This window comes from Hylobates moloch, unplaced genomic scaffold, assembly GCF_009828535.3.
Source record: "Hylobates moloch isolate HMO894 unplaced genomic scaffold, HMol_V3 SCAFFOLD_4, whole genome shotgun sequence".
Lineage (NCBI taxonomy): Eukaryota > Metazoa > Chordata > Mammalia > Primates > Hylobatidae > Hylobates > Hylobates moloch.
The window spans coordinates 160,151,245-160,175,434 of NW_026652279.1; the positions used below are offsets into that span (position 1 = coordinate 160,151,245).

A 24,190-nucleotide genomic window follows, 5' to 3' on the forward strand; every position below is an offset into this window, starting at 1 on the left:
CAATAAATCTTAACCAAAAAACAGGACCAAGTTACTGATGATTTTATATTGATTTTCTGTGTAAAATATGGGTTTTTAAATGTTTTAGGGAAAACAGTGTCAACTTTGACAGTGCTTTTTACCTGGAAATTTGGTATCAGGGAGTAGTTTACACATTCCGCCTTATCCACAGCTTATGAGAAAGAAACAGGTTTCTGTGGCGTGGGGGAGAATGACAGTCCAGGATGTGGAGTGGACAGGATTACTCGCCGTTTTCAGTCGAGAGGCTGCCTGAGTCAGAGACTGTGTGAGTACTTGAATAACAGGGAAACACTTGAAGGGAGGCCCATTATAGATAAAATCCAGCCTCTTCAGCACAGGGTGAAAGAGACTTATGCTGTTCACCTCATAGTTTTAGTTGACTCAGTTTAAACCAACAGCATAACGTGTCTGTCAGAATGCAGTTTATTTGCAGGCTTAATTACCAGATATGTAGCACTCAGATCAGGAGAGGTGATGTTTACGCTTAGTCAGGACTGATCTGGCCATTCCCAGCCACTTCTGGGTCTGCATTTTACGAAGACATAGATGACACCTGTGGTAGTGAGGGGCCTGGATAGCAGGTCTTAGGAGAACTGATTAAATAAGCTGGGGATGTGTATGCTTTGTAGGCATAGGGTTATTATCCTTATGCTTGTGGAAACTCTCATAGAAAAGTGTTTACATTGCTTAGTCAGTAACTCCATAGGCTAGCGGGAGGGCCAGTAAGAAGTTACTGGAGATAGCTTTTGGATCAAAAGATGAGAGTCATTCCCAAAAGTTGTGATTATTTTAAAAAATGGAGTATGCTGTTTCTTATTTAGATGCTTGAGTAAACTTGATGATGATTTTGAGGGATGATGTAAACAGAATTGAATCATTTGGTAGGAATTTAACTCTGTGACCTCAGAAACCTTTCTGCTCCAGGATTCTGTAAAAATAAAAATAAAAAAAACAGGATTTTGTAAAAAAAAAAAAAAAAAAGAGTAACTTTTGCGTCCCACAGATGTCATTAGGTTCTTCTAACCTCTAAAGTGCTGAGAGTATTGAGGAACATTGTCAGACACAAGAAAGAGCATGAAGTAAGTCAGCTGAATTCTTTGGGCCGCCACCTCACTGTGTATAAAATAAAGGGTTGAACTAAATGATCTCCAAGGTAATTCCTAGTACAAAAATTCTATGAGGGGGTAACACAGAGATTTTATGACTTGGTGGATAATATGACATCATATTCTAGAACTAGTTCGTTTAAAACTTAGACTGCAGAGTACTTGAAGAAGACATTGTTGATAAATTTTTCAGTTTCTTGAAAGACCATTCTGGTGGGGTTTTGGCTTTTAATTTTGAAATAGTTATATTAAGTAAAACATTTTTATGTAGTGAAGGACTCAACTAGTTAAAGTAATTCCTCTGACAAACTGGATCTGTCCTCCCAACTTTTTTTTTTTTTTTTTGAGATGGAGTCTTGCTTTTGCCAGGCTGGAGTGCAGGGGTGCACTCTTGGCTCACTGCAACCTCCACCTCCCGGGTTCAAGCGATTCTCCTGCCTCAGCCTCCCGAGTAGCTGGGACTACAGGCATACGCCACCATGCCCAGCTAATTTTTGTATTTTTAGTAGAGACAAGGTTTCACCATGTTGGCCAGGATGGTCTCGATGTCTTGACCTCATGATCTGCCTGCATTGGCCTCCCAAAGTGCTGGGATTACAGGCATGAGCCACCATGCCCGGCCCCTTTTTTTTGATATCAGAGTAGTCAGGCAGATGAAGAAGAGGTGATGGGGTCATTATCCTGTAAGAGGCCACTGAAGCTGTATATTAGATCATTGCATGAGCTCACAAACCTTGTTTTTATTGCTGTTGAAAGTTACCAGGGTTTCTTGAGTTGTGATTGTACTGTAAAAGTAGAGTTGGCCTTTACGGTTTTTTTGTTTGTTTGTTTGTTTGTTTGTTTGTTTGGAGACAGGGTCTCACTCTTGCCCAGGCTGGAGTTCAGTGGCACGATCTTGGCTCACTGCAACCTCTGCCTCCTGGGCTCAAGTGATCCTCCCACCTCAGCCTCATAAGTAGCTGGGGCTACAGGCACATGCCACCATGCCCAGCTAATTTTTGTAATTTTTTTGTGTGTGTGGAGACAAGGTCTCATTATGTTGCGCAGGCTGGTCTCAAACTCCTGAGTTCAAGCCATCTACCCACCTTGGCTTCCCAAAGTGCTAGGATTACAGGTATGAGCCACCACATCCAGTGACCTTTTCTATAGAAGAAGTGAAATGGACATTTGCAACCTTAACAAGGTGTCTCTCTTATTTTATGTTTTCTATCGAGTGTGATCATGAATATATAGCAGTAGATGCTTAGTAAATATTAGTGATTTTAAAGGATGAATTAGCAATGGCTCACACCTGTAATCCCAGCAATTCGGAAGGCTGAGGCAGGAGGATTGCCTGATGCCGGGAGTCTGAGATCACTGTGGGCAACACAGCGAGACCCTGTTTCTAAAAAAAGTTTAAAAATTAGCCAGGTGTGGTGGCACACACCTGTAGTCCCAGTTACTCCGGAGGCTGAGGCGAGAAGATTGCTTGAGCCTAGGAATTAGAGGCTACAGTGATCCGTGATTGTGCCACTGCACTCTACTCCAGCCTGGGTGACAGACAGATATCCTGTCTCAAAAAAAAAAAACAAAAGAAAAAAAGAAAGGATGGATGAAATGATGAAATGTTTGTAACCTGCTTTCTGTTTTCTGTACTACTAGCCTCATCTGCTTAAGCCAGAAAGGGCTTCCAGAAGGTAGTTCTTCACAGTATGAAAAAGGTCAAACTGAATTGCTGTTGACAGTATAGAGAACAGATGTTGTCATAAAATAAGGAAAAGAAAAAGACTGGTCAATGACTAATAACATTATGGTATTTTGTGAAGTCTGTGTGTATAGAAATAGCAGCGGAAAATTTCTACAGAACAGCCCATATAATTTTGGTCTGAAATGTGTATGTGTGGCCTAGTATTTAGTCATCATTTAGAATTATACAGTGATTAATATTTTTTAAGGAATCTTTAAACTTCTATTGGTATGTGAAATGTAAACTATGGTCATTAAAATTTCTACCAGTATTTTTTTTAGTTTACATTGAAATGTAACCTCAAACAAGAACTCTGCTTTAGGTTATTTAGTTATAACATCACTATTTGTACTTTATTACTAAATGTACACAGAAGAACTTCTATGAATTAAGTGCCTCGAAGGGCATGTTCTGTGGTAAGAGACCTCCGGTGCAATTGGCTCCCCAAATAGGGTTTTATAATCACCAAGAGAGCAGGCCATATTTTGAGCTACATATGAAACCATATGTTTTAATCCCATTAAAAATGATAAAAAGGAAGGGGGCTTTTAAAACAAAAGGCAAGTTCTGCTGTATGGTTTTACTGTTTTAAAGGAAAATTCATTTCTTCTGCAAATATTTATTGAAACCTTACTCTATGCCAGGCACAATTCTAGACAGTGGGGATAAAACAAAACAGACCAAAATCCCTGTCTGTGTGAAGTTTCCATTCTACTTTTAAGATAGATAGGCAGTGATGAGAAGGCTGTAAGTGCTGTGGGGGAAGACAGTCAGGAAGAGAGTAAAGAATGCAGAGGGGGAAGGCTGTGAGGGCGGGATATGCGGTTTGAAATGGGGTAGTCAGGGAGGGCTTCTCTGAGAAGGTGCTGTCCTGCGGAGCACAGGATCAGGATGGGGATAGGGACGCAGGGCCTGGGATGTCTTTGTCATGACTGTAGGTGGGGAGGCATTGGAGGATTTATGCCCAGGAATGACTAACTCATACTTTTCCATGAAAAGAAGGCCCAGCTGTTTTAATCAATTGTGCTTGGGTTTATAATTGGACAAAAGCAGTTCTTTTGTGTAGTATTTAAAAACTACTTTGTTAATTTTAAAAAATCCAACCAATATTGAATATGGATCATGTATAAGAATCTGCATTTGGCAAAGCTAGATAAAATATGATGCTTTCTCTCAGAATTAATAATCTAATGGGAGGTTTTTCAGAACTTTGTATAGTCAATTCAAATATGAGTCATACAGTTGTTCTAGAATAAGGATTATTTTGTGGCCCTAAATGTAGTGAGCTCCTGAACTGTGCCAAGCATTGTGCCAGGTGCTAGGAAAACCAGGACTGCCTCTTCTTCCCTGTCCTGCGGTGCTCAGCCTAGGAGGAAGGCCTGATACGTGAGGAATTCTAGACTGGGCAAGTGGGGGTAGGAGCCCACCGTGCCATGCATCTCCGTCTGCCACCCAGTCCCTGCCATCCTTCTCACTGGATGGCCAGCCAGGTGTATCTCGTATCTCTGTGTCCCCAGTCCTGACACAGTGCCTGCACTTAGGCCTTACTGGCTGGAGTTTTCCCTGTTCTAGCATTTGCTGCGTTTGTGGTGTTAGCACTTGATGCAGCTGCCATTTATCACATTTGTTTTGTGTGTGTTATATTTTGGTTTGGTTTTGTTTTTAATAGTAGAATTGAGAGGACGGTGCATTTTTTTAAAATAACATGGTCTCTGTTAAGGATGAGAAATTGCACAAGAGGCCAGGAGGGTCCTGTGTTTCCACAAAAATGGCACCAAGGACAGTTCTTTGTAGAAGTGAAACATATTTTTTGCATTTTTCTTGTGATAATGAAATAATTCTTTTTTTTCTGGTGCCATTTTCCCAAAAGTGGGAAAATAAAACACAGACTGAGTAATTAAGCCAAGTGTTTAATGAAAAACATGGTGCAAGTTTGTGCCCAAACCACTCTACTCATTCATATTACCTGCCCAGCACTTGTAGGAATGTAAGATTTCAGTCCTGTGATGAGTTCCTTGAGGTCAAGGACTGCTTCTTTCTCTTGGACGTAGTTGTAGCTCCTGTACCAGGCATCTTACCGTGACATCCTTGACACGCATTTGATTCACTGATTCATTGCAGTGGTAAAACTGACATAGCTTGGGGGCCATGAGGAGAGCCACCAGCTGCCAGGAGGAGTCAGAGAAGTCTTGTGGGAAGAGCTGAGCAGTGTTGCACAAGCTGAGTTTCCTAGGCAGTAAAGTGGAAAGCAGAACCTGCGTCAGTGGAGAGTCAAAGCAGCCAGCGTGTTCAGGGAGCAGCTGTGCGGATTTTTGAGAGGGCCTTGTGTGTGATGGGCCAGATGAGGGGAGGCAGAGAGGAGGACAGTGGTGGCAGTCTCCAGTGATGAGAGCGAACTGGGGAGCTTTGCCATCACATCTTTATGAAGCATTTTATCTTCGGATACTGGAGCCTATGGAAAAAAGGGTTTTTTTGTTTGTTTGTTTTTGTTTGTTTGCTTGTTTTTGTTTGTTTGCTTGTTTTTGTTTGTTTGCTTGTTTTTGAGACGGAGTCTCGCTGTGTTGCCCAGGCTGGAGTGCAGTGGCATGATCTTGGCTCTCTGCAAGCTCTGCCTCCTGGATTCACGCCATTCTCCTGCCTCAGCCTCCTGAGTAGTAGCTGGGACTACAGGTGCCCACCACCAAGCCCGGCTAATTTTTTGTATTTTTAGTAGGGATGGGGTTTCACCGTGTTAGCCAGGATGGTCTTGATCTCCTGACCTCATGATCCGCCTGCCTCGGCGTCCCAAAGTGCTGGGATCACAGGAATGAGCCACCGCACCCGGCCGAAAGGAAGGGTTTTTAAGCAAGGGAGTGATGTGATCAGAGTTGTGTTTTAGGAAGAGAATACTGCCAACAATGTTAAGAAATGGATCAGAGAGAAGCAAGACTAATTAGAAAGACACACAGGACTCTTGAATCTGTCAAGTTGAAGGTGTCAGATTGACATTCAGAGCCAGGTGAGGGGTGGGCAGGCAGTTTTAGGTCTCACTTCATTTTCTTAGCCCAAGCTATAGAAAGGGTTGAGATTGTATGAGGAGATGAGAGAGCAAGAAGAAAAGGCTATAATAGAACCATGGAGAAGCCAGAAGAGTGGTGTAAGAAATCACTGGGCAACCACTGAGAAGCAGGGTTTCAGACAAAGGGAGGAAGGAATGTGAGGAAGGGAGGGCCAGAGGTGAACCGTGCCAGTGCCATGGTGACAGATCACTGGACAGGGCCTGAGATGAGGCTTTTGGATTTGACTGTGAAGAATTCTAATGTTTGCTGCTTTTGGTTTGTCTAGTTTCTCTCATTAGATTTTAGTAATACCTGGGAAGAAAACATAGCCTCCACTTTTCTCATAATTAGTAGGTGCTGAACCACTTCTTTGCAGTGGTTTCAGGGGGGTCAATAAGGATAGAATGATTAGAGTTTTCATAAAGTGTTCTATAAGTACAAATTATTTTGGACATGAATCATATTTGAAAATCATTATGTATATCTAAGACCATGCTTTCAGACTGAAATAAAATTATAAGCAGTGTTACTTCAAAGATACATCTGCCATTGGTGTTTAAAATTCACTATTATAGTGATTTTTTTTTTATTTGTTTGCATAGCCTGGCACCTGTGTTTGCTCTGTTTGTACCATTTTACTGCTCCATACCAAGAGTCCAAGTGGCACAAATTCTGGGCCCGTTGTCCATCACAAACAAGACATTGATTTATATATTGGGACTACAGGTACAGTATGCATTTTTATGTTCACTTTTCTTTAACCAGATCTTTTTTTTTTTTTGGTCTTTTTCTCATTTGATCTCCTTGAAAACAATGGTTTTTTTCCCCCATAATCTTGGCTTCATGATCTATATCAAATATTTAAAGGAAGTGTTACAGAACAAGAACATCAAGGTATAGAAGGTACTAGAATACTTTCATAGTCTAGAAATCTGATAAGAGCTTTCACTGTAATTTGTATCTGTGGAAAATATTTTCATTTCGTTGTACAATTGCACGTGAGTACTTTTTAACAATCGTAGTATGAAGTGGAAACAAATGAGAACAATCAAAAAGTAGAAAGTAGAAAATCAGTGTCAAAATTAATTTATTGAATACAGTGTCGCAAATAAAGCTCTGAAGAAGAAACCCGGTGTGCTCTACCAACCCGAGCTTTGGGGTGATTCAAGAAGCCTTGTCAGCTTCATTATTTCCTTGTTCATGAAGCTGTGATGGTAGTGTCACCATTTGCTAAATGGTTTGCTGTGAAGACTACTAGAGTACTACTGTCCAGGTTACATTTGAAAAGCTTCTTTGCCAATCCTCAGCGAATGTCAATTGCTCCCTGCTGGGCTCCAGGTCTGTGGTAGGAGAATGATTTTCAGTTTTCTATCTGTACTACCTGTCACTTTTCTTTTACTCTCATGGCTTTTGATGTAGTTTTATTCTACAGCTTCCTGTGTCACCATGTGTCGCTTGGCCTTTTGATCCACTGATTAATACTCATAACATTCCTTATCCCACGCACATCTAACCGGATACTAGCGTCACTTCAGAATGCCTTCCTCCCTCCCCTTTTAACCTTTAGCATTTCCTCTCACTTCTCCAGTCTGCTGTCATGTGTTATCAATGGCTCATCTGGGGCATTTTCTTACCACTTTTACAACCGTTTCTCATGAAATCCTTTTATTCTCTGTCTCTCAACCCCCGTACCGTTACACACCGCCTGATCCTACCTGATATCCATGTAACCAAATAGCCCGTTTCTGCAGTTGATTCTTCTGAGTAGGATTTGCTATAGCAGATTTAATATTTTTAAAGTTGTTATGGCAGAGGCCATGTGGAATTCGAAGAGCACTCCAGACCTCGCTCAGGAGACTGAAGTTCTAATCCTAGCATGGCTCTCTCCAGCCATGAGACTTGGGTTGAGTCATGGAAACCCTCTGAGCCTCACATTGACTGTATAGTTCTTCCAACTCTAAAGCTATGTAGAATCTTTGAGAATGAAAACACTGTTTTATTAATTGTGGAGTAGGAGTTCAGTGTGGCATTGTGGAAAGTCTCTGGAGCCAAGTTGTTGAATTTCAGTTTAATGACTTGGTCTGGTAATGATTTGCTTTGTCACTTACCTTTTCTGACCCCCATTTCCCCATCTGTCAAATGGGGATGAAAATATCTACCTTGTAGAGGTATTTTAAGGATAGCATGAAGTGTTTAGTGTAATCTGAACAGATAATAAGAGCTAAGTCAATTGGTTACTATTAATTAATAATTTATATCTCTATAGCCACCACTATTCGTTTTTCTGAGATTGTGAATGTATTTCTTGTTTTGTTTTGTTTTTGGCATAAAGCAAAATAAGTAGTGTGTTTCAGCTCTCGGGGAAAGGGGGTCTTAGTTGGATGAAGAGGCACAGCGTGGCCTTTGTCACAGGGCCATTGTAGTAGGTTGGGGCAAAAGTAATTGTGGTTTTTGCCATTAAAGTAAGGCAAAAACTGCAATTACTTTTCCACCAACCTAACATCTAGTGCAGTTTCCGCAGTATTACACAGCTTACCATGAGGGATCCCCCTTAGCCCTGCTGAAAGCAGAAAGGTAGATGCAACTACCATGGATAGTTTTTCAAAATAATATAAATTTCCAATATTTTTGTATTATTTCCGGTAACTTTGAGAGGGAGAAGTTGAGATCAGAAAATAGAGGTGGAGACGCCTCATTGGCTCCTTGATAAAATCTAGGTCCTTAGCATGAATGGCATGCAGGATTCTTCTTGCCTGTCTGGTGTCAACTCACACCTGTGCCCACCTTGAAGGAGTGTAACTGAACTCCTTATTGCTAAAGTGTCTGTCCTCTGCCTGCCTCCCTCCCCTCCAAGCCTTTGCATGTGTTTCTGTGCCTCTGTCTCTCCCCACTACAACCAGGGACATTGTTGAATGAATGAACGAATGAATGAATGAATGAAGACTTGAATCATAATCGAAAGAGCCAAAATGCTTAAGGCTCATTTAAGTATCGGATGACTTGAGAGCCCATAACATCATGCCCTGTGCAATGGGCTATGATGTTATGAGCTCTCAAGCCATCCGATACTTCAATCAGTGTCACCCACTGGGTGAGATGTAGCCCCTGTCCTCAAGGAGCCCAGCCTTGAGAAAACACACAGACACTGTGAAGATGCAGGCAGACATAATGGGGACCACACAGGCAATGAGAGGCTTCAGAACCCAGAGGAAATTACTTTTTTAATGACAAAATGATAGGCTCTTTTTACTTGCATATGAGACATGGAAAAGTGGAGAGCATGGCTGTAGAGCCAGTCCTAGATACACTCCAGCCCACCACCTGCCAGCTGTTGACGTGCGGCAAATTGCTTAACCACTGGGTTTTACTGAAGTGCCTTGAGAGCAATGCCTGACACATAGAAAGTGTTAGCTAGTCTGTTATTCCTTCTATTTTTAGAAGAAAATTACAGCAAAATATTTGTCTACATAGTTCTCATCCTTCTTATTATCAGAGTCATTTCCACTGAACAAACGTCCGTGCTACATCAAAGGTTCAGATTTAAAGTTGCAGCCAGTGCTAATTTCTAAGTGAGCCTATCACTAGAGCAAAGCTTGCCAGCCTCTTTATCTGAGTGTGTCAACTCTTACCTTTTGTGTCTGTCTTCTTTCTCCGTGTCCTTGGTAAGTGTGCAGAACTTTGAGGTTTTCATCTAGCACAATGCCAGCGATGAACCTGGGCTGTCCTGCCTGAGTATCCTGCCTCTTCCTCTACAATCAGAAGTAAACCCCCAATCTGAAGTTCTAAAAATTAACCAACAATAACCCACAAATCATTTCTTTGTTGCAGGAACACTTTCAGAGTCCTTATGATTTTTTTTTTAATTACCCTGAGCACAACTCTAAGATATAAATGATTTGGAAAACAAAGGGAAGAATTTCATGAGATCTAATTCTAATTACTTTGCCATTAATTAACTTTGTTCTGTTATTTAGTTTGCTCTTCCTTGGGTGAACTAGAATGATAATATCAACACTTGAGAAAGTTACCATTGGACGTAGACCTAAGTAGGCTGGCAGGGTTCTTCCCATCTAAATTTAGGGTAATAATGTTAAGAAATTAAAATGAGAAAGTTATGTACATAAATATCACATCATTGCCAAGCATGGGATGGTGATTACCTGTTTTGTATGTTGTTAATTCTAATAATTTCTTTATATGTAGTATTTTACTTTAAGTCAGTTGAAGTTTGTAAATAACATCATACTTGGGTTTCATTTATTTTTCTTTGCATGGGGTGTGGGCCAGGTTCAACTTGTTTTAGGCTATACAAAATCTGGTGTCTGAATAAAAAAAATTAATATATAATTTTCTTTTAAGTAACAATTGATATTTACTAATTTTCCATTTGCTTCTCTGTATTATGGCATATATAATTAATACTTTATATAAATGGTCATGACTGTAGTTATGTAAAAATAAGTGTGCTGTGACTGGCAGTTGAATTTTATTTTTAGTTGCCTTTTTTTTTTCTTTTATAGCTTTTCACCTCTGGTTCCTACATCTGGATTGTAGCCATAAGTGGACTTGTAAGTGCGACTACCCTTTTACACCCAATTCTCTCTCTCTCCTGTAAAAACATTAGGAAGATTGTCTTATTTAGATTGTGTGTCATATTCAACTGTCTCACCATTCTTTTTTTTGAGACAGAATTTCGCTCTTGTTGCCCAGGCTGGAGTGCAATGGCGCGATCTCAGCTCACCACAACCTCTGCCTCCCGAATTCAAGTGATTCTCCTGCCTCAGCCTACTGAGTAGCTGGGATTACAGGCGTGTGCCACCACGCCCGGATAATTTTGTATTTTTAGTAGAGATGGGGTTTCTCCATGTTGGTCAGGCTGGTCTTGAACTCCTGACCTCAGGTGATCTGCCTGCCTCAGCCTCCCAAAATGCTGGGATTATAGGCATGAGCCACTGCATCTGGCTCTCAACATTCTTTTAACCCATGGCAGGATGGCAGGTCTGGCTCAATGCTACTTCTGTGGTGATTAAAAAGGGCCAGTCACGGTCAGGCGCAGTGGCTCACGCCTGTAATCCCAGCACTTTGGGAGGCCGCGGCGGGCAGATCCTGAGGTCATGAAATCGAGACCATCCTGGCTAACATGATGAAACCCCATCTCTGCTAAAAACACAGAAAAATTTGCCAGGCGTGGTGGCGGGCGCCTGTAGTCCCAGCTACTCAGAAGGCTGAGGCAGGAGAATGGCATGAACCCGGGAGGCGGAGCTTGCAGTGAGCCGAGGTGGCGCCATTGCTCTCCAGCCTGGGCGACAGAGCGAGACTCCGTCTCAAAAAAAAAAAAGAGCCAGTCACATGGAAAATTGAGACAAAGGGGGCCAGTTTGTGCTTTCAAGGTAATTTTCATGAAAGTTTTAGCTGGGCTTCTTGTCAGTGTTGTTTTTAAATCATAGAAAAAAAAAAAAGCCTAAAAATGAAGAAGTTGGACTTACTAAAAATAAGGAGAGATAGTCTGCTCATTTTGTAAAAAGACATTGTCACACGAGGGAAAAAAAATAATGCCAACTGGAAAGTCAGGTGGGTTGGACCTGACCAAAGACTCATCATGGAAGAAGGGAAAGAACCAAGCAGCCTCAGTATGTGTGCTGGAATTTTTTCATCTTGTCTATGCTATTGTATTTTAATAATAAGCATTTGTCCTAAATTCTCTATGAGGTATTAAAAAAAATTAGAGCATGAAGTAGAGTTTTATTCTTCATCCATGACTTAAATTTGAACCTCCAGATTTATAAAAATAAATTTTAACTAGTGGTTATAGAGCATACATTTCATTTCTTTCTTGGAAAAGACTTAAGAAAATGACAGAATGGATTCATAATAATACACATTTCACTGCAGTCACTGTACACATTTCAAGTAAATTATCACTATTCTTGTTTCTTGGGTGAATGATTGGTATTTGGGGCCAGTGTGTCATCCTGTATGCCTGCTTACCCCTCTTCTTCCTTCAAGCTCTCTTTATTATTCCTTTTCTGTGTTCATTCTTTGCTTAAAATTCACGCCTTCATTCCCCACAGCTGATATGCTTGCAGCCAATATTCTGGGGCTCCAAGTCACTTTGTTTTCTCCTCCCTAAAAATTTTCACATCTACCCAGATACCTGATTTGGCTTCAGGACCACAGAGCTAAACCCTATTGTGAAGTCTTCAAAACACCTGAGCTATCTGTCTGGTATTCTTGAGACTTGTGGTGGCTTAGGGCCATCCTGGGATTAGACTGATTCTCTGGGACACAGGTGCCAGACTCCCCCAAGTCTAGGCTCACCCAGTTAGAACTGCTGCGTGACTGAGGAAGACTTAACCAGCCTGAGAACAGCAAAGAAGGAGCTCATTGCTTTGCTCATGAGAGCTGCCTGAGGATGTACTGTCTCTTCCGTGGCATATTTGTTTCACTTAGCAGTAATGGTTTTGAGTTCTGTTTTAAATATTTTCCAAAAGCATTCAAATATTGAAGTACCTTATTGTATACGATTTCATTGTGTTAGTTACTATTAATTCTTTTACTCTCAATATTTGTCCCCTTCTTTAGTAACTCTTATGTGACTCAGTTTTTTAAAACACATTCCATTTTCTTTCTTTATTCTTTTTTTAGACTCCTGGCTTTAAGTGCCTGCTGTCTCCCCAGAAAGTTTCATTGTGTGACATTCAGTGCACTAAAATTGGAGGTTGCATTTTTCATCTCTTTGTAGTCTTTTTAAAATCTAAAATTACATGTTATGATCATAGTCTTTTCCAGTACACGTGTTTAACAGGTAGTGGGGTACCTGTTTTAACTTTTTAAAAGGAATCAGATGTTTAAAATAAAATTCTTGACAAAAAAAAAAATTCCTTGTTTCAGAAGGGTGAATAGAATTACAGTGTGTTTGGAATATAATTCAAAGATAATGTAGCATTTTAAAGAACCCTACTAATAATAAACATTTCTGAGCCTTTTACAGTCATTGATTCAGCCAAAGTTACCAACCTTCTACTGTGACAAAAAATCTGATAAATCTTCATATTAACCTTGTTCTTTATTATTATTTTACCATAATTAGATGACTATGTTTATTTAAAATAATTAATATTCATGAATCATAGCCAGTTTTCCTATGTTCCTATACCATAAATGTTGGTGCTTGTTTTGAACCTAAGGAACATTTTCTTTGTCTAGAAAATTCTCATTTTTATTATGAAATATTTACTGTGATGTGGCATACTTTAGATAAGGTAGATTGTAAAAGACAGCATCAGTATTATTTGTGAGTGTTTGATTTATACACCACTGACTATAGGATCCAAGCCTGAGATTCACAAAGCCACAGTTTGTCTATTCCAGATGTCTCTTGCTCAACATGACTTCCCCTCTTCCTTTATAGATCAAGTGACTTCCCTTTTTGGGGAGTTATTATGCTAAATAAAATATTAACAAAATAAAATTCTTACTATGCAAAAGAAATGCACAGATAATTATAATTATAGATGATATTCAGTGTTTTGGGGAATGTTACAAAACCTGTTGATGAGATTTCACATTTTAGTATTGAAACCAGTAATACACTTAACCATGTGTGTTAAGCAATGATTTTATTTCATTCTGGCAATTAATGTGGTTTTTAAGAAAAAGAGTATTTTCTAAACAAAGATATTTGTGTGAAACATGAATAATTTGTTATTTGCTGTCACAGAAACCAAAAACTTTACTCATGTTTTTCTGGAAAGCTGCCAACTTTGGATTGAGCTTATTTTATTTAGCTAGGTACTAGTTGATTTATTTTGTTTAGGCTAGCTTTTCTTTTTTTTTTTTTTTTTTGGAGACAGGCTCGCTGTGTCACCCAGGCTGGAGTGCAGTGGCATGATCTTGGCTCACTGCAACCACTGCCTCCCGGGTTCAAGCGATTCTCGTGCCTTAGCCTCCTGAGTAGCTGGGATTGCAGGTGCATGCCACCACGCCTGGCTACTTTTTTTGTATTTTTAGTAGAGACGAGATTTCACCATGTTGGCCAGGCTGGTCTGTAACTCCTGACATCAGGGGATCATCCGCCTGAGCCACCAAAGTGCTGGGATTATAGGCGTGAGCCACCGCGCCTGGCCTAGACTAGTTTTTAATATCTCCTCGGTGTCCCTTATTCTTCCATAATTATAGATGTCTTTGAATATATAACTTTAAAATATTCCACTGATTAAAATAGAAGGTTGATAAATTATGTCAGTACAGTATTTTACTAGGTAAGTTGACCACTTTTTATCTTCAGTGATATCACAGAAAATAACTAAATCATTTTTCTGAGTTGAGGGAAGACAGTTTTTAGCTTACAGGAGCAATAGTAAGTTAGTTTGCCCAGGATGGCTGTCAGACCTCAGTCCTATTTTGTTATCCAGTAGAGACTCCAGCTGCTGCCCAGGAAAGGTGAGGGAGGGGGATTCCCTTGTACTTAAAGATGACTGTAAGATTATTCACATGTATCATTGATAAATGTTTTTGTGTTGCCTTTTTCATCATTTGACAGTTCTGATTTTTAATGCAAACATTTAGTATTTAAAATAGGACTTTTCATGAAATGTTGCAAAATTGTAATTGGAAAGCTTGGCTATTACAGCCAGGTGACATGTATCAGTTTAAACAAATACTTCAGCATTTCAGTGACTGTATCAACTGTTCTTCTAAATGTCTGGTGAGAGACCTTCAAAAATTGAAGTCAGTCTTTATATATTCATAATTCCACTAATTTTGTTACACATTAATACTTTTCCTTAAAGCATTGCTTACTTACTGAACTTCATTTAAATTCTTCTTGTGGTTCTGCAGAGAGCTTTTGAGCCGTCTACATCTCAGAAGTTCTTCATTTTCTACAGTTTTATGAATCATAGTACTGAGTCATTACCACAGGGATGCACCCTAATTCTCAAAAGCTGAGGTCTCAGGACTGATCTGATTCTGGCATGATTAAAATAGAAAGAGCCTTCTTTTGCCAATTTTCTTTTTACAGTTCACACATTTATCTTTACTTGACCTTCTTTCAAGCTGTTTGAGAGTGAATTAACAGGCCTATATTCCTCAGACTTCTCCCTTCAACGCAGCCCTTCACTGTACCCATTTCCTGCGTTCGTTACTTGTCGTGTACAGTATATCAGACTTTGATTATCTCTGATCCAGCAGCCGTAGTGTGGAAAAAAAAAATCTGTTACACCCAAAAATAAGATTTGGGACTTCGAATGTGGTCTGAGTTTGGATTGTTTTCTGTAAGGAGTGGGGATCTTTAAAGCACTTCAAGAAGAAACACTTTACGGTGGTGCAAGATTACAGAAGCTTTATCAGGGTTTGTAGATCATAGGATGGGGGTAGGGAAAATGAGCCATCTGGAGGGAGTCAAGACAGCGCATTTGCAGGCTGTGATTTGCCTTTCTCTCTTCCCTCTGTGGTACTTTTAAAGACAAACAAAAAAACCCACACCACTGTCTTAAAGTAACTGTGAACAAATGGAAACAGCATAACCTGCTGTGGAAGCATAAGCATCCTTAGAGTACTTTTTGAGGCCCTGGCCTGCTTCTGGGCGAGGGATGGTAGGTGCGGGTTCCTCTGTGCCGCCTCTGCTTGTGCCCAGCTCTCTCTTCTCTCCATGCTTCCTTTTCTCCTATTTAACCTTTTTTCCCTTAGATTGCTTCTCCATTGACCAAAGAGTGGTTTAGGTAGCAGGTCAGATAACTCCTCTCATGCACAAGCCTCCCAGTTAAACTTACTTTAGAGATTTGGATTATTTTCTAGTAGTTCATTGAAAATGAGGACAGAAGCTGCAAAGAAAAATCAAGGATAACCAGATACAGTGCTGGCTGGAATCCCAGCACTTTGGGAGACTGAGGCAGGTGGATCGCTTGAGCCCAAGAGTTCAACACCAGCCTGGCCAACATGGCAAAACCCTGTTTCTACAAAAACCAAACAAAAACAAAAAAAAATTTCAAGGCTGACCAAAGCCATGAGGGTGGTGGGACTTGTGAAAGGACCACGTGTAGAAGTTGAAGACAAGTAGCAGTTCCTTAGGAAGCATCCAAATTTGGAGGGTGCTTTATAATTAAAATAGCAAGTGTGATGTCAGTGCTTGTCCGTTGTACACCCCACACGCACTCACATTCATGTTGACTCATCCATATGCACTCCCTTCTCTCCTTTTTCCTCCCCCACTCTCTATGCCACCTTTCCCTCTCCTGACCACAGGGAGCCAGGACCAACTGGAAGAAGCCTTCTATTAATATATTCTTCCTTGTGGCAATTGCAACTTAGGCCGTTGTTAACACAGGGAGGTAGTGACCAGTCGACATGTGATTTTTAAATGCTCAGTGTAGAATAAATGAAATGATGCCATTGTCTTAATAAAGCTGGCAGATAGAATTGCCTTATAAAATTCATGAAAATAGCTATAAAATTTTATTGCAACTTATGTTCTACCTGTAGGCAAAAATCTAGCCTTCTTTCAAAGCCTTTCAAAATGCAACCTCCTCACCTACCCCTGTCACTTCTGTGAACCATACACTCCAACTAAATCCATTCCCAAACATCCACTTTCAGGATTCTGTGTCATTGCGCAAACACGTATTTTTCTTTAACAAACACACAGCACTTAGTATGTACCAGACACTTGTGGTAGATTTTTTATTCAAGTATTTTTGTTTGTTCAAATATATTTGGTCAAAATATGTTCTGCCCCTCTCTACTGAAGCCCTCCCTATAGGGCCTCTGCATGCCCGGTTGACATCAGGTTTTGTTCTTTGACTTACACTAGCCACTAAAATATGAGCAGAAGTGACAAATGCTTCATCCAAGCAGAAGCTTGAAGAGCCACTGCCTGGTTCCACCATTGCTCTGTCCCTTTTGCCATGAGAAAAGCAGGGCCCAGAGAGGGGCTGCTCCTCAGACTCCAGAATGAAGAAGTCAAATGGAGCAGGGCTGTGCCAACATGTAGCATGAACAAGAAATAAATCTTTGTTATAGGCTACTGAAATTTGATAATTTGTTACCACAGTGTAACTTAGAAAAAGCTGACTAATAGTACTCTTTTTTAAGCACTTTACAAATATTATTTTAATTAGTCCTCATAAAAACCTGAGGAACTAGGGAATATTCTCCCTATTATAGATGAGGAAACTGAGGCACAGGAAAATTAACTACAGTCACGCACTGCATAACAATGTTTTGGTCAACAACAGAGTGCGTATTCAGTGGTGGCCCTGTGGATTCTAATGGAGCAAAGGTAGAAACCTGGTGTATGGCACTCAGTGTTGGCACTGCAGATCAAGTAGGGGAAATGACTGATATTCAGTCATGGTGCCAGAACACTTGATTTTCTGTATGAAAAAAATATATATAAATAAAAATATATATCCCATCTAGGTTTGTGTAAGTACACTCTATAATGTTCACACGATGACCAAATCACATAACACATTTCTCAGAATGTGTCCTTATCGTTAAGCAACACATGACTGTAATTTGCTAAGAACACCAGGTAGCTGAAAAGTAGTGGAGACAGGATTCAAATGTAGGTAGCATAACTTTAGTGTCTGTGCTCTTTTTTTTTTTTTTTTTTTTTTTGAGGCGGAGTCTCGCACTGTCACCCAGGCTGGAGTGCTGTGGCACGATCTTGGCTCACTGCAAGCTCCACCTCCTGGGTTCACACCATTCTTCTGCCTCAGCCTCCCAAGTAGCTGGGACTACAGGCGCCTGTCACCATGCCCGGCTAATTTTTTTGTGTTTTTTGTAGAGACGGGGTTTCACCGTGTTAGCCAGGATGGTCTCAATCTCCTGACCTCGTGATCCACCCGCCTCGGCCTCCCAAAGTGCTGGGATTACAGACGTGAGCCACGGTGCCCGGCCTATGTCTATGCTCTTAAAAGATAGCTTTGCATAACCACATGCAGTTTCTTCCAACTATATCCCCTCTTTCACTCACATACCCCTTCTAGGAAATCTTACTCATTTAAGTCCTGGCGCAACCCTTTTCCTGGGTCAGTCCTGACTTTATTTATGAGAGCTTTCCTCTTGAATTTTTAAGTTACAGTTTATAATTGTTGACTATAGGTATGGGGTTGTGCAATAAATCTCTGGAGCTTATCGATCTTGCTTAACTGAAACTTTATGCCTGTTGATTTTTAACTCTCTTTTTCCCTCTGCCCCCAGCCCCTAGCAACCACCATTTTACTCTCTGATTCTGTGAAATTGACTATCTTATATACCTCATGTAAGTGGAATCATGCAGTGTTTGTTTTTCTGTGACTGGCTTGTTTTACTTAGCATATAGGTCCTCACGTTTCATCCATGTTGTTGCATATTACAAAATGCCCTTCTTTTTGAAGGGCTGAATAGTATTGCATTGTATGCATGGACCACATTTTCTTCATCCCTTTGTCTGTTCATGGGCACTTAGGTTGTTTCCACATGTTGGCTATTGCAAATAACACGGCGATGACATGAGAGTGCCGAGACCTCTTTGAGATCCTGATTCATTTCTTTTGGATGTATACCCAGTAGTGGGATTGCTGGATCATATTAGTTCTATTTTTAATTTTTTGAGGAACCTCCATACTGTTTTCCATAGTTGCATCATTTGCATTTCTGCCAACTGTGCACAGGGGTTCCAGTTTTCCCCACATCCTCCCCAACACTTGTCTTTTGGTGTTTTTTGTTTTTTTGTAATAGCCATCCCAGCAGGTGTGAGGTGATACCACATTGTGGTTTTGATTTGCATTTCCCTGATGATCAGTGACATTGAGCATGTTTTCATGTATCTATTGGCCATTTGTATGTCTTCTTTGGAGAAATGTCTGTTGAGGTCCTTAGCCCATTTTTAAAACTAGGTTATTAGTTTTTTGGTATTGAATTGTAGGAGAGTCCTTTTAGTTTATAGGAATTATATGTTATTCTTCATAATCTTCAGTGCCTAGCACAATGTCTACTTGGTACACATTCTAAAAATAATTTTTTAGTTTAAAAACTTAATATTATCAAAAAATAATTTCTGTGCTATAAAACATTATACTACGTGATTGTCAGGATGCTTGCAGCGTGTACTGCCTTACTAGGTTCTTGATGTGTTCTCTGTAGTGGTAGAATACCTGGACTGCCTATTTTAAAGATAGGGAGGCTGAGGTTCAGGTTGCACGAATGATGGGTGGTAGAACCAGGACAAAGGCCAGGTGTTCTGCTCCAGGCCCAGTGAGTCCAGCACCTTACACTGCATATTTCAAGGCTCTCGTCCATGTCTCTTCCAGCCACGAGATGCACAGACAGAGTTATTTTTAAAGTTTCCCTTAGCCACACCACTAGGATGAGGCCCCATTCATCAGCAATGGAGACATGATTCTGGAGGGCAATCTTGGGTATGAAGAGGTTTTCAAAGTCCCCAGAGGCCCTGAAAAACACAATCAACAACTTTTTGCAGCCTTCTGTATGCTGACCAATAGCCAAGGAAAATTTTTTCTCATTAGCAGACTCTATTTTCTTCGTAATATGAAAAATGTGGCCTATAGCTATGCTTTCTCTTCTAAAATCATCAAGATATTTAACTGTTCCTCTCTCCATGCTTGGTTAAAAACTCAGCTTAAACCTCACCTTCAACAAACTCATTGTCTTGTGTTTCTTGCATTGTCATACTCAATCTGAAGTAAAGAAACATTTAGAGAAAACTTAAAGGATAATTTGAAGTATATTAAGCTGGTGTAGTAGTGTTACTGAATAAAGGAAAAAGAAGTGGAGATAAGGAAGAAGTTGCCAAGAAACACCCATACTTTTACATTGTAGAGATTACTGGTAGATTATCATGTCTGTTGCAGCACAGAACATTTTCCCATGGGGTCTTCACATTGTCTTTTTATCAAGAAATTAAAATTTTTTCATCAGTTTTGATTATCTCTTTAAACTATATGTAGTTTTGGTTTTTGGTTTCTCTCTCTCTCTCTCTCTCTTGTGTGTGTGTGTGTGTGTGTGTGTGTGTGTGTGTGTGTGTGTTTAAGTGTCCAGTGTTTGTCTTTGGGGACTGACTGTGTTGATATTTTCCTTCTGTCTTGATGATAGCCTCTGGGAAGGGACTATGGTAAAATTAACATGTGTTGTTTTGAATTTATTTATTATTTATAAACAACAGCATAGGATGTTATCAAAGGTCTTCTCATGTTATCTTCTCATGTTAGTTTATATTGATAGCTGAGAACATTTTCAAAGCAGCAGAAGTTTTTTGTTGTTAAAAGCTTGTTTTTTTCTGCTAAAATCCTACCTATTATAAAATTTAAAAGATTTATGTATCTGTTTGAGATCTTTCTAGATCTTCACATTCTTTTTTATTAAAAAATTCTTTTTCCCTTTTTTGTTTATTAAGATGTTATTTACATACAATAGAACTCACTAATTTTAAGTGTATAGTTCGTTGAACTTTGGTAGTTGTATACAGTCATGTACTCATCACCATAATCAATATGGAAAGCAGTCTCCTGACCATGAATGGTGTCTTCATGCCCCATGCTCTCTTTCCCCACATCCAGCTGCCAGCCCCAGGTAACCACTGATCTTCATGTAATTATAGTTTTGCCTTTGCTGGAATTTCATATACTTAGTATTGTAAAATATGAAGTATTTTGTGTTTTACTTCTTTCATTTGAACATGAAAATTTCACCAATTTTTAAAATTAATTTTTCATTTATTGTATTAAGTAACAATCAATAGATTAAGTATTAATCTATAGTGTGGATGCACCATACTTTGTTTATCCATTCACCAATTGATGGACATTTGAGTTGCTTCCAGGTTTGGATTATTGTGAATAATGCTGCTGTGAACATCTGTGTACACATTTATGTGTGGACATATGTTTTCCTTCTTTAGGAACGGAATTGCTGGGTCATATGATAAGTGTATATTTGACATTAGGAAATACTACCATGTTATTTTACAAAGCGGCTGTACCATTTTGCATTTCCACCATCAATGTTTGAAACTTCCAAATTCTCTACACCCTTGTCAACACTTGGTATTGTCAGTCGTTTTAGCTTTAGCCGCTCTATTGGGTGTGTAGTGGTATCTTGTGGTTTTAATTTGCATTTCTCTAATGATTAGTGATGTTGAGCATTTTTTTCATGTGCTTAGTGGTCATTTGCATATCTTCTTTTGTGAAATATCTTCAAATCTTTTATCCATTTTGTTCATTGGGCTATTTGTCTTCTAATTGACTTAAAATAATTCTTTATATATTCTAGATATAAGCTCTTTGTTGGACATGTTTTATGAGAATTGTATTCCAATCTGTGGCTTGTCTGTTACCAAAAAGCAAAATTTTTAAATCTTGATTAATTCATTGTTAACTGGTTTTTAAAATAGTTTGTGCTTTTGATGTTCTATTTAAGAAATCTTTGCTAATCCAATGTCACAAAAATTTTCTCTTATATTTTCTTCAAGAATTTAATAGTTTTTGCTATTACATTTAGGTCTGTGATCCAGTTTGAGTATAATTCTTTTGAGGTGAAGGGCAAGATTTATTCTTTTCCACACAGATACTCAATTGTTCCATTACCAGTTATTGAAAAGACCCTTTTCTCATTGCATGACCTTGGCACCAAAACTCAGTTGACCAGTATAGGTTTATTTCTTGACTCTTTTCTTTCCCAATTATCTATATGTCTGTCCTTATGCCAATACCACACTGCACTGATTACTACAGCTTTATGGTAAGTCTTGCAATCAGGCAATATAAGTCCTCCCACCTTATTTTTCTTTTTTAAAACTGGTTTGTTTATTTTAGGACATTGACTTTTAATATACACTCTACAATCAGCCTGTAATTTCTTCAAAAAAAGGGGGAAAAGAGTTAAGATTTTGCTTGTGATTGCATTGAAACTTTAGATCAACTTGGGAAGGATTGCCATGGTGATGGTTTTTAAATGTTTCCACAGATTCTTTTACACATCAAGAGATAGAGCTTATTTTTCCTCTGCTAGAGTTTGAGCTGTACTTGGTGATACTTGTAATGAATAGAATGTGGCAAAAATGATGGAATGTGACTCCCAAGAGCAGATCATAAAAGACACAGCTACTCCTGTGTCTTTGCTCCCTCCTGGATCTCTTGCCCTTGGGGAGCCCATCTGCCATGCCATGAGGACTCTTAAGCAGACCTGGGGAGAGAGGTCCACATGGCCAACAATCGTGGCCTCCTGCCAACAGTCAGCACTAACTTGCTAGGTGTGTTTTTGAGCCACCTTGGAAGGTTATCCTCCAGTGCCAGTCAGGTCTTCAGATGAGTGCAGATAGGCTGACACCTTGACTGACTACAGCCTCATGAGAAACCTTGAGCCATAACCACTCAGCTAAGTTACTCCCACATTCCTGCCCCCACAGAAATTGGATAATAGATGCTTGTTGTTTTAAGCCACTGAGTCTTGGGTAATTTGTTGGTCAGTCATCGACAGCTAATACAACAATCTTAACAGTATTGAGTTCTCCAACTCATGAACATGATAAGTCTCTACATTTATTTAGCTCTTCTTTAATTCTCCTTTGCAATTTTTAAATTTTCAATGTACAGGTCTTGCACATCTTTCATTAGATGTATTTTTAAATAATTCTGGTATTTTGATGCTATTATAAGTGGAATTGGTTTTATAAATGTTTTCCCAATTGTTTGTCACTAGCGTATAGAAATACAGCTGATTGGCTGGGTGTGGTGGCTCATGCCTGTAATCCCAGCACTTTGGGAGGCTAAAGTGGGCTGATCATGAGGTCAGGAGTTCGAGACCAGCCTGACCAACATGGTGAAACCCCATCTCTACTAAAAATACAAAAATTAGCCAGGCTTGGTGGCGGGTGCCTGTAATCCCAGCTATTCAGGAGGCTGAGGCAGGAGAATCGCTCGAACCTGGGAGGCCGAGGTTACAGTGAGCTGAGATCATGCCACTGCACTCCAGCCTGGGCGACAGAGTGAGACTTCGTCTCAAAAAAAAAAGAAAAAAGAAATACCATTGATTTCTGTATTTCGTTCTTGTGTCCTACAACTTTTCTAAATGTGTTTATTATTTCTGGTAGCTTTTCTGTGGATTCCTTAGAGTTTCCAACATAGATGGTCTGTATCATCCAGAAATAAGTTTTATGTGTTTATATGCTTTACTTCTTTCCCAATTTGTGCCTTTTATTTTTCTTTATTATACTAGCTAGGACCTCTAATAGAATATTAAATAAAAGTGGTGAATGGACATCCTTGCTTCTTCTTGGTCTTAGATGGAAAACATTGAGTTTTTCACCATTGAGGCTGTATCCATAAATCCACAAATCTTTTAGAGCTTCACATTCACTTTTAGTTTGTTATTTTTCATCAAATGTAAGAAATGAGTTTCAACTGAAATAAGCCCATATTTTTATTAATTTTTCATTTGTTGAATCCATTTAAGAAAGTGCATGTAACTTTTAAAGGAGGGCGGTCCCCTTGTTAAAATGGATATTAGAAGGTGTTTGTTTACATATAAGAACCTAATTATGGTTTTTTCCATGTGCTAGAGACTCTAGTTGCCTCCCAGTATATTTTTTCCTTCATAAGGAAAGGTTCATTTTATTTGAGCCAGCAATGCCTCCAGCTGAGATCACATATCTCAGTATCCTTTGCCTCTCAGTCTGACCGCTGGACTAAAGTCCTGGCGTCCTGGGCATTGAGCTGTAAACACACATATTCGTGAGACTTCTGAGAAGGCTCCTTAAAGTCGCCTTTTGTCCTTTCTTATTTTTTTCTTCTGGCTGCTTTGACTACAGTTAAGATGGTTGGAGCTTTTTAAATATGACGGTGAAATAAACTTCTCTTGTATTTAAGCCACTGTTGTTTGAAGTTTTCTACTTAGCATAGTTGACCTAATCCTCCTGATGCATGATTTCCCAAAAGGAAAAGCCTAGAGCAGGTTTCTAAGACAATATGTGAGAAACAAATAATCTGTGATTAGTCTAATTATTTCTGTCTCTATTCCAATTTGGTTTTCCAGGAATTAGAAGGATATCCAGCGTTTTAATTGGGTACCTCAAAATCTTTTAGTTTAGTATCATTTCTATTCCCTCATATGAGATAGAAAAGCTATAGAAAGTTCAAACTGAATCACTTTTGCACTTAAAGAATAACAAGTCTCAGAGTAACTGCCAAAGGCACATGGTTCTGTCTGTCATGAAAAGAATAATCTTTTCAAAATGTATGACAAATGGCAGAAATAACTTTGGGCATCCCTAATTTGCATTCACATTCTTGGGGTAATAA

The 24,190-nt window shown here is 39.4% G+C and overlaps 1 protein-coding gene across 2 annotated transcripts in view; it reads left to right on the top strand.

The window, feature by feature from the left end:
* The window catches only part of UBAC2 (UBA domain containing 2), a 190,170-nt gene that overhangs the window by 104,120 nt on the left and 61,860 nt on the right, over positions 1-24,190 (top strand). For both annotated transcript variants that reach the window (XR_009213314.1, XM_032151181.3), the window contains exons 5-6: positions 6,494-6,617; positions 10,412-10,459. Coding sequence is in view for 1 of the 2 variants with exons in the window: in XM_032151181.3 (XP_032007072.1) it covers positions 6,494-6,617; positions 10,412-10,459 (172 nt within the window). In the remaining variant the exon portion in view is untranslated. The remainder of the gene's footprint in view (positions 1-6,493; positions 6,618-10,411; positions 10,460-24,190) is intronic.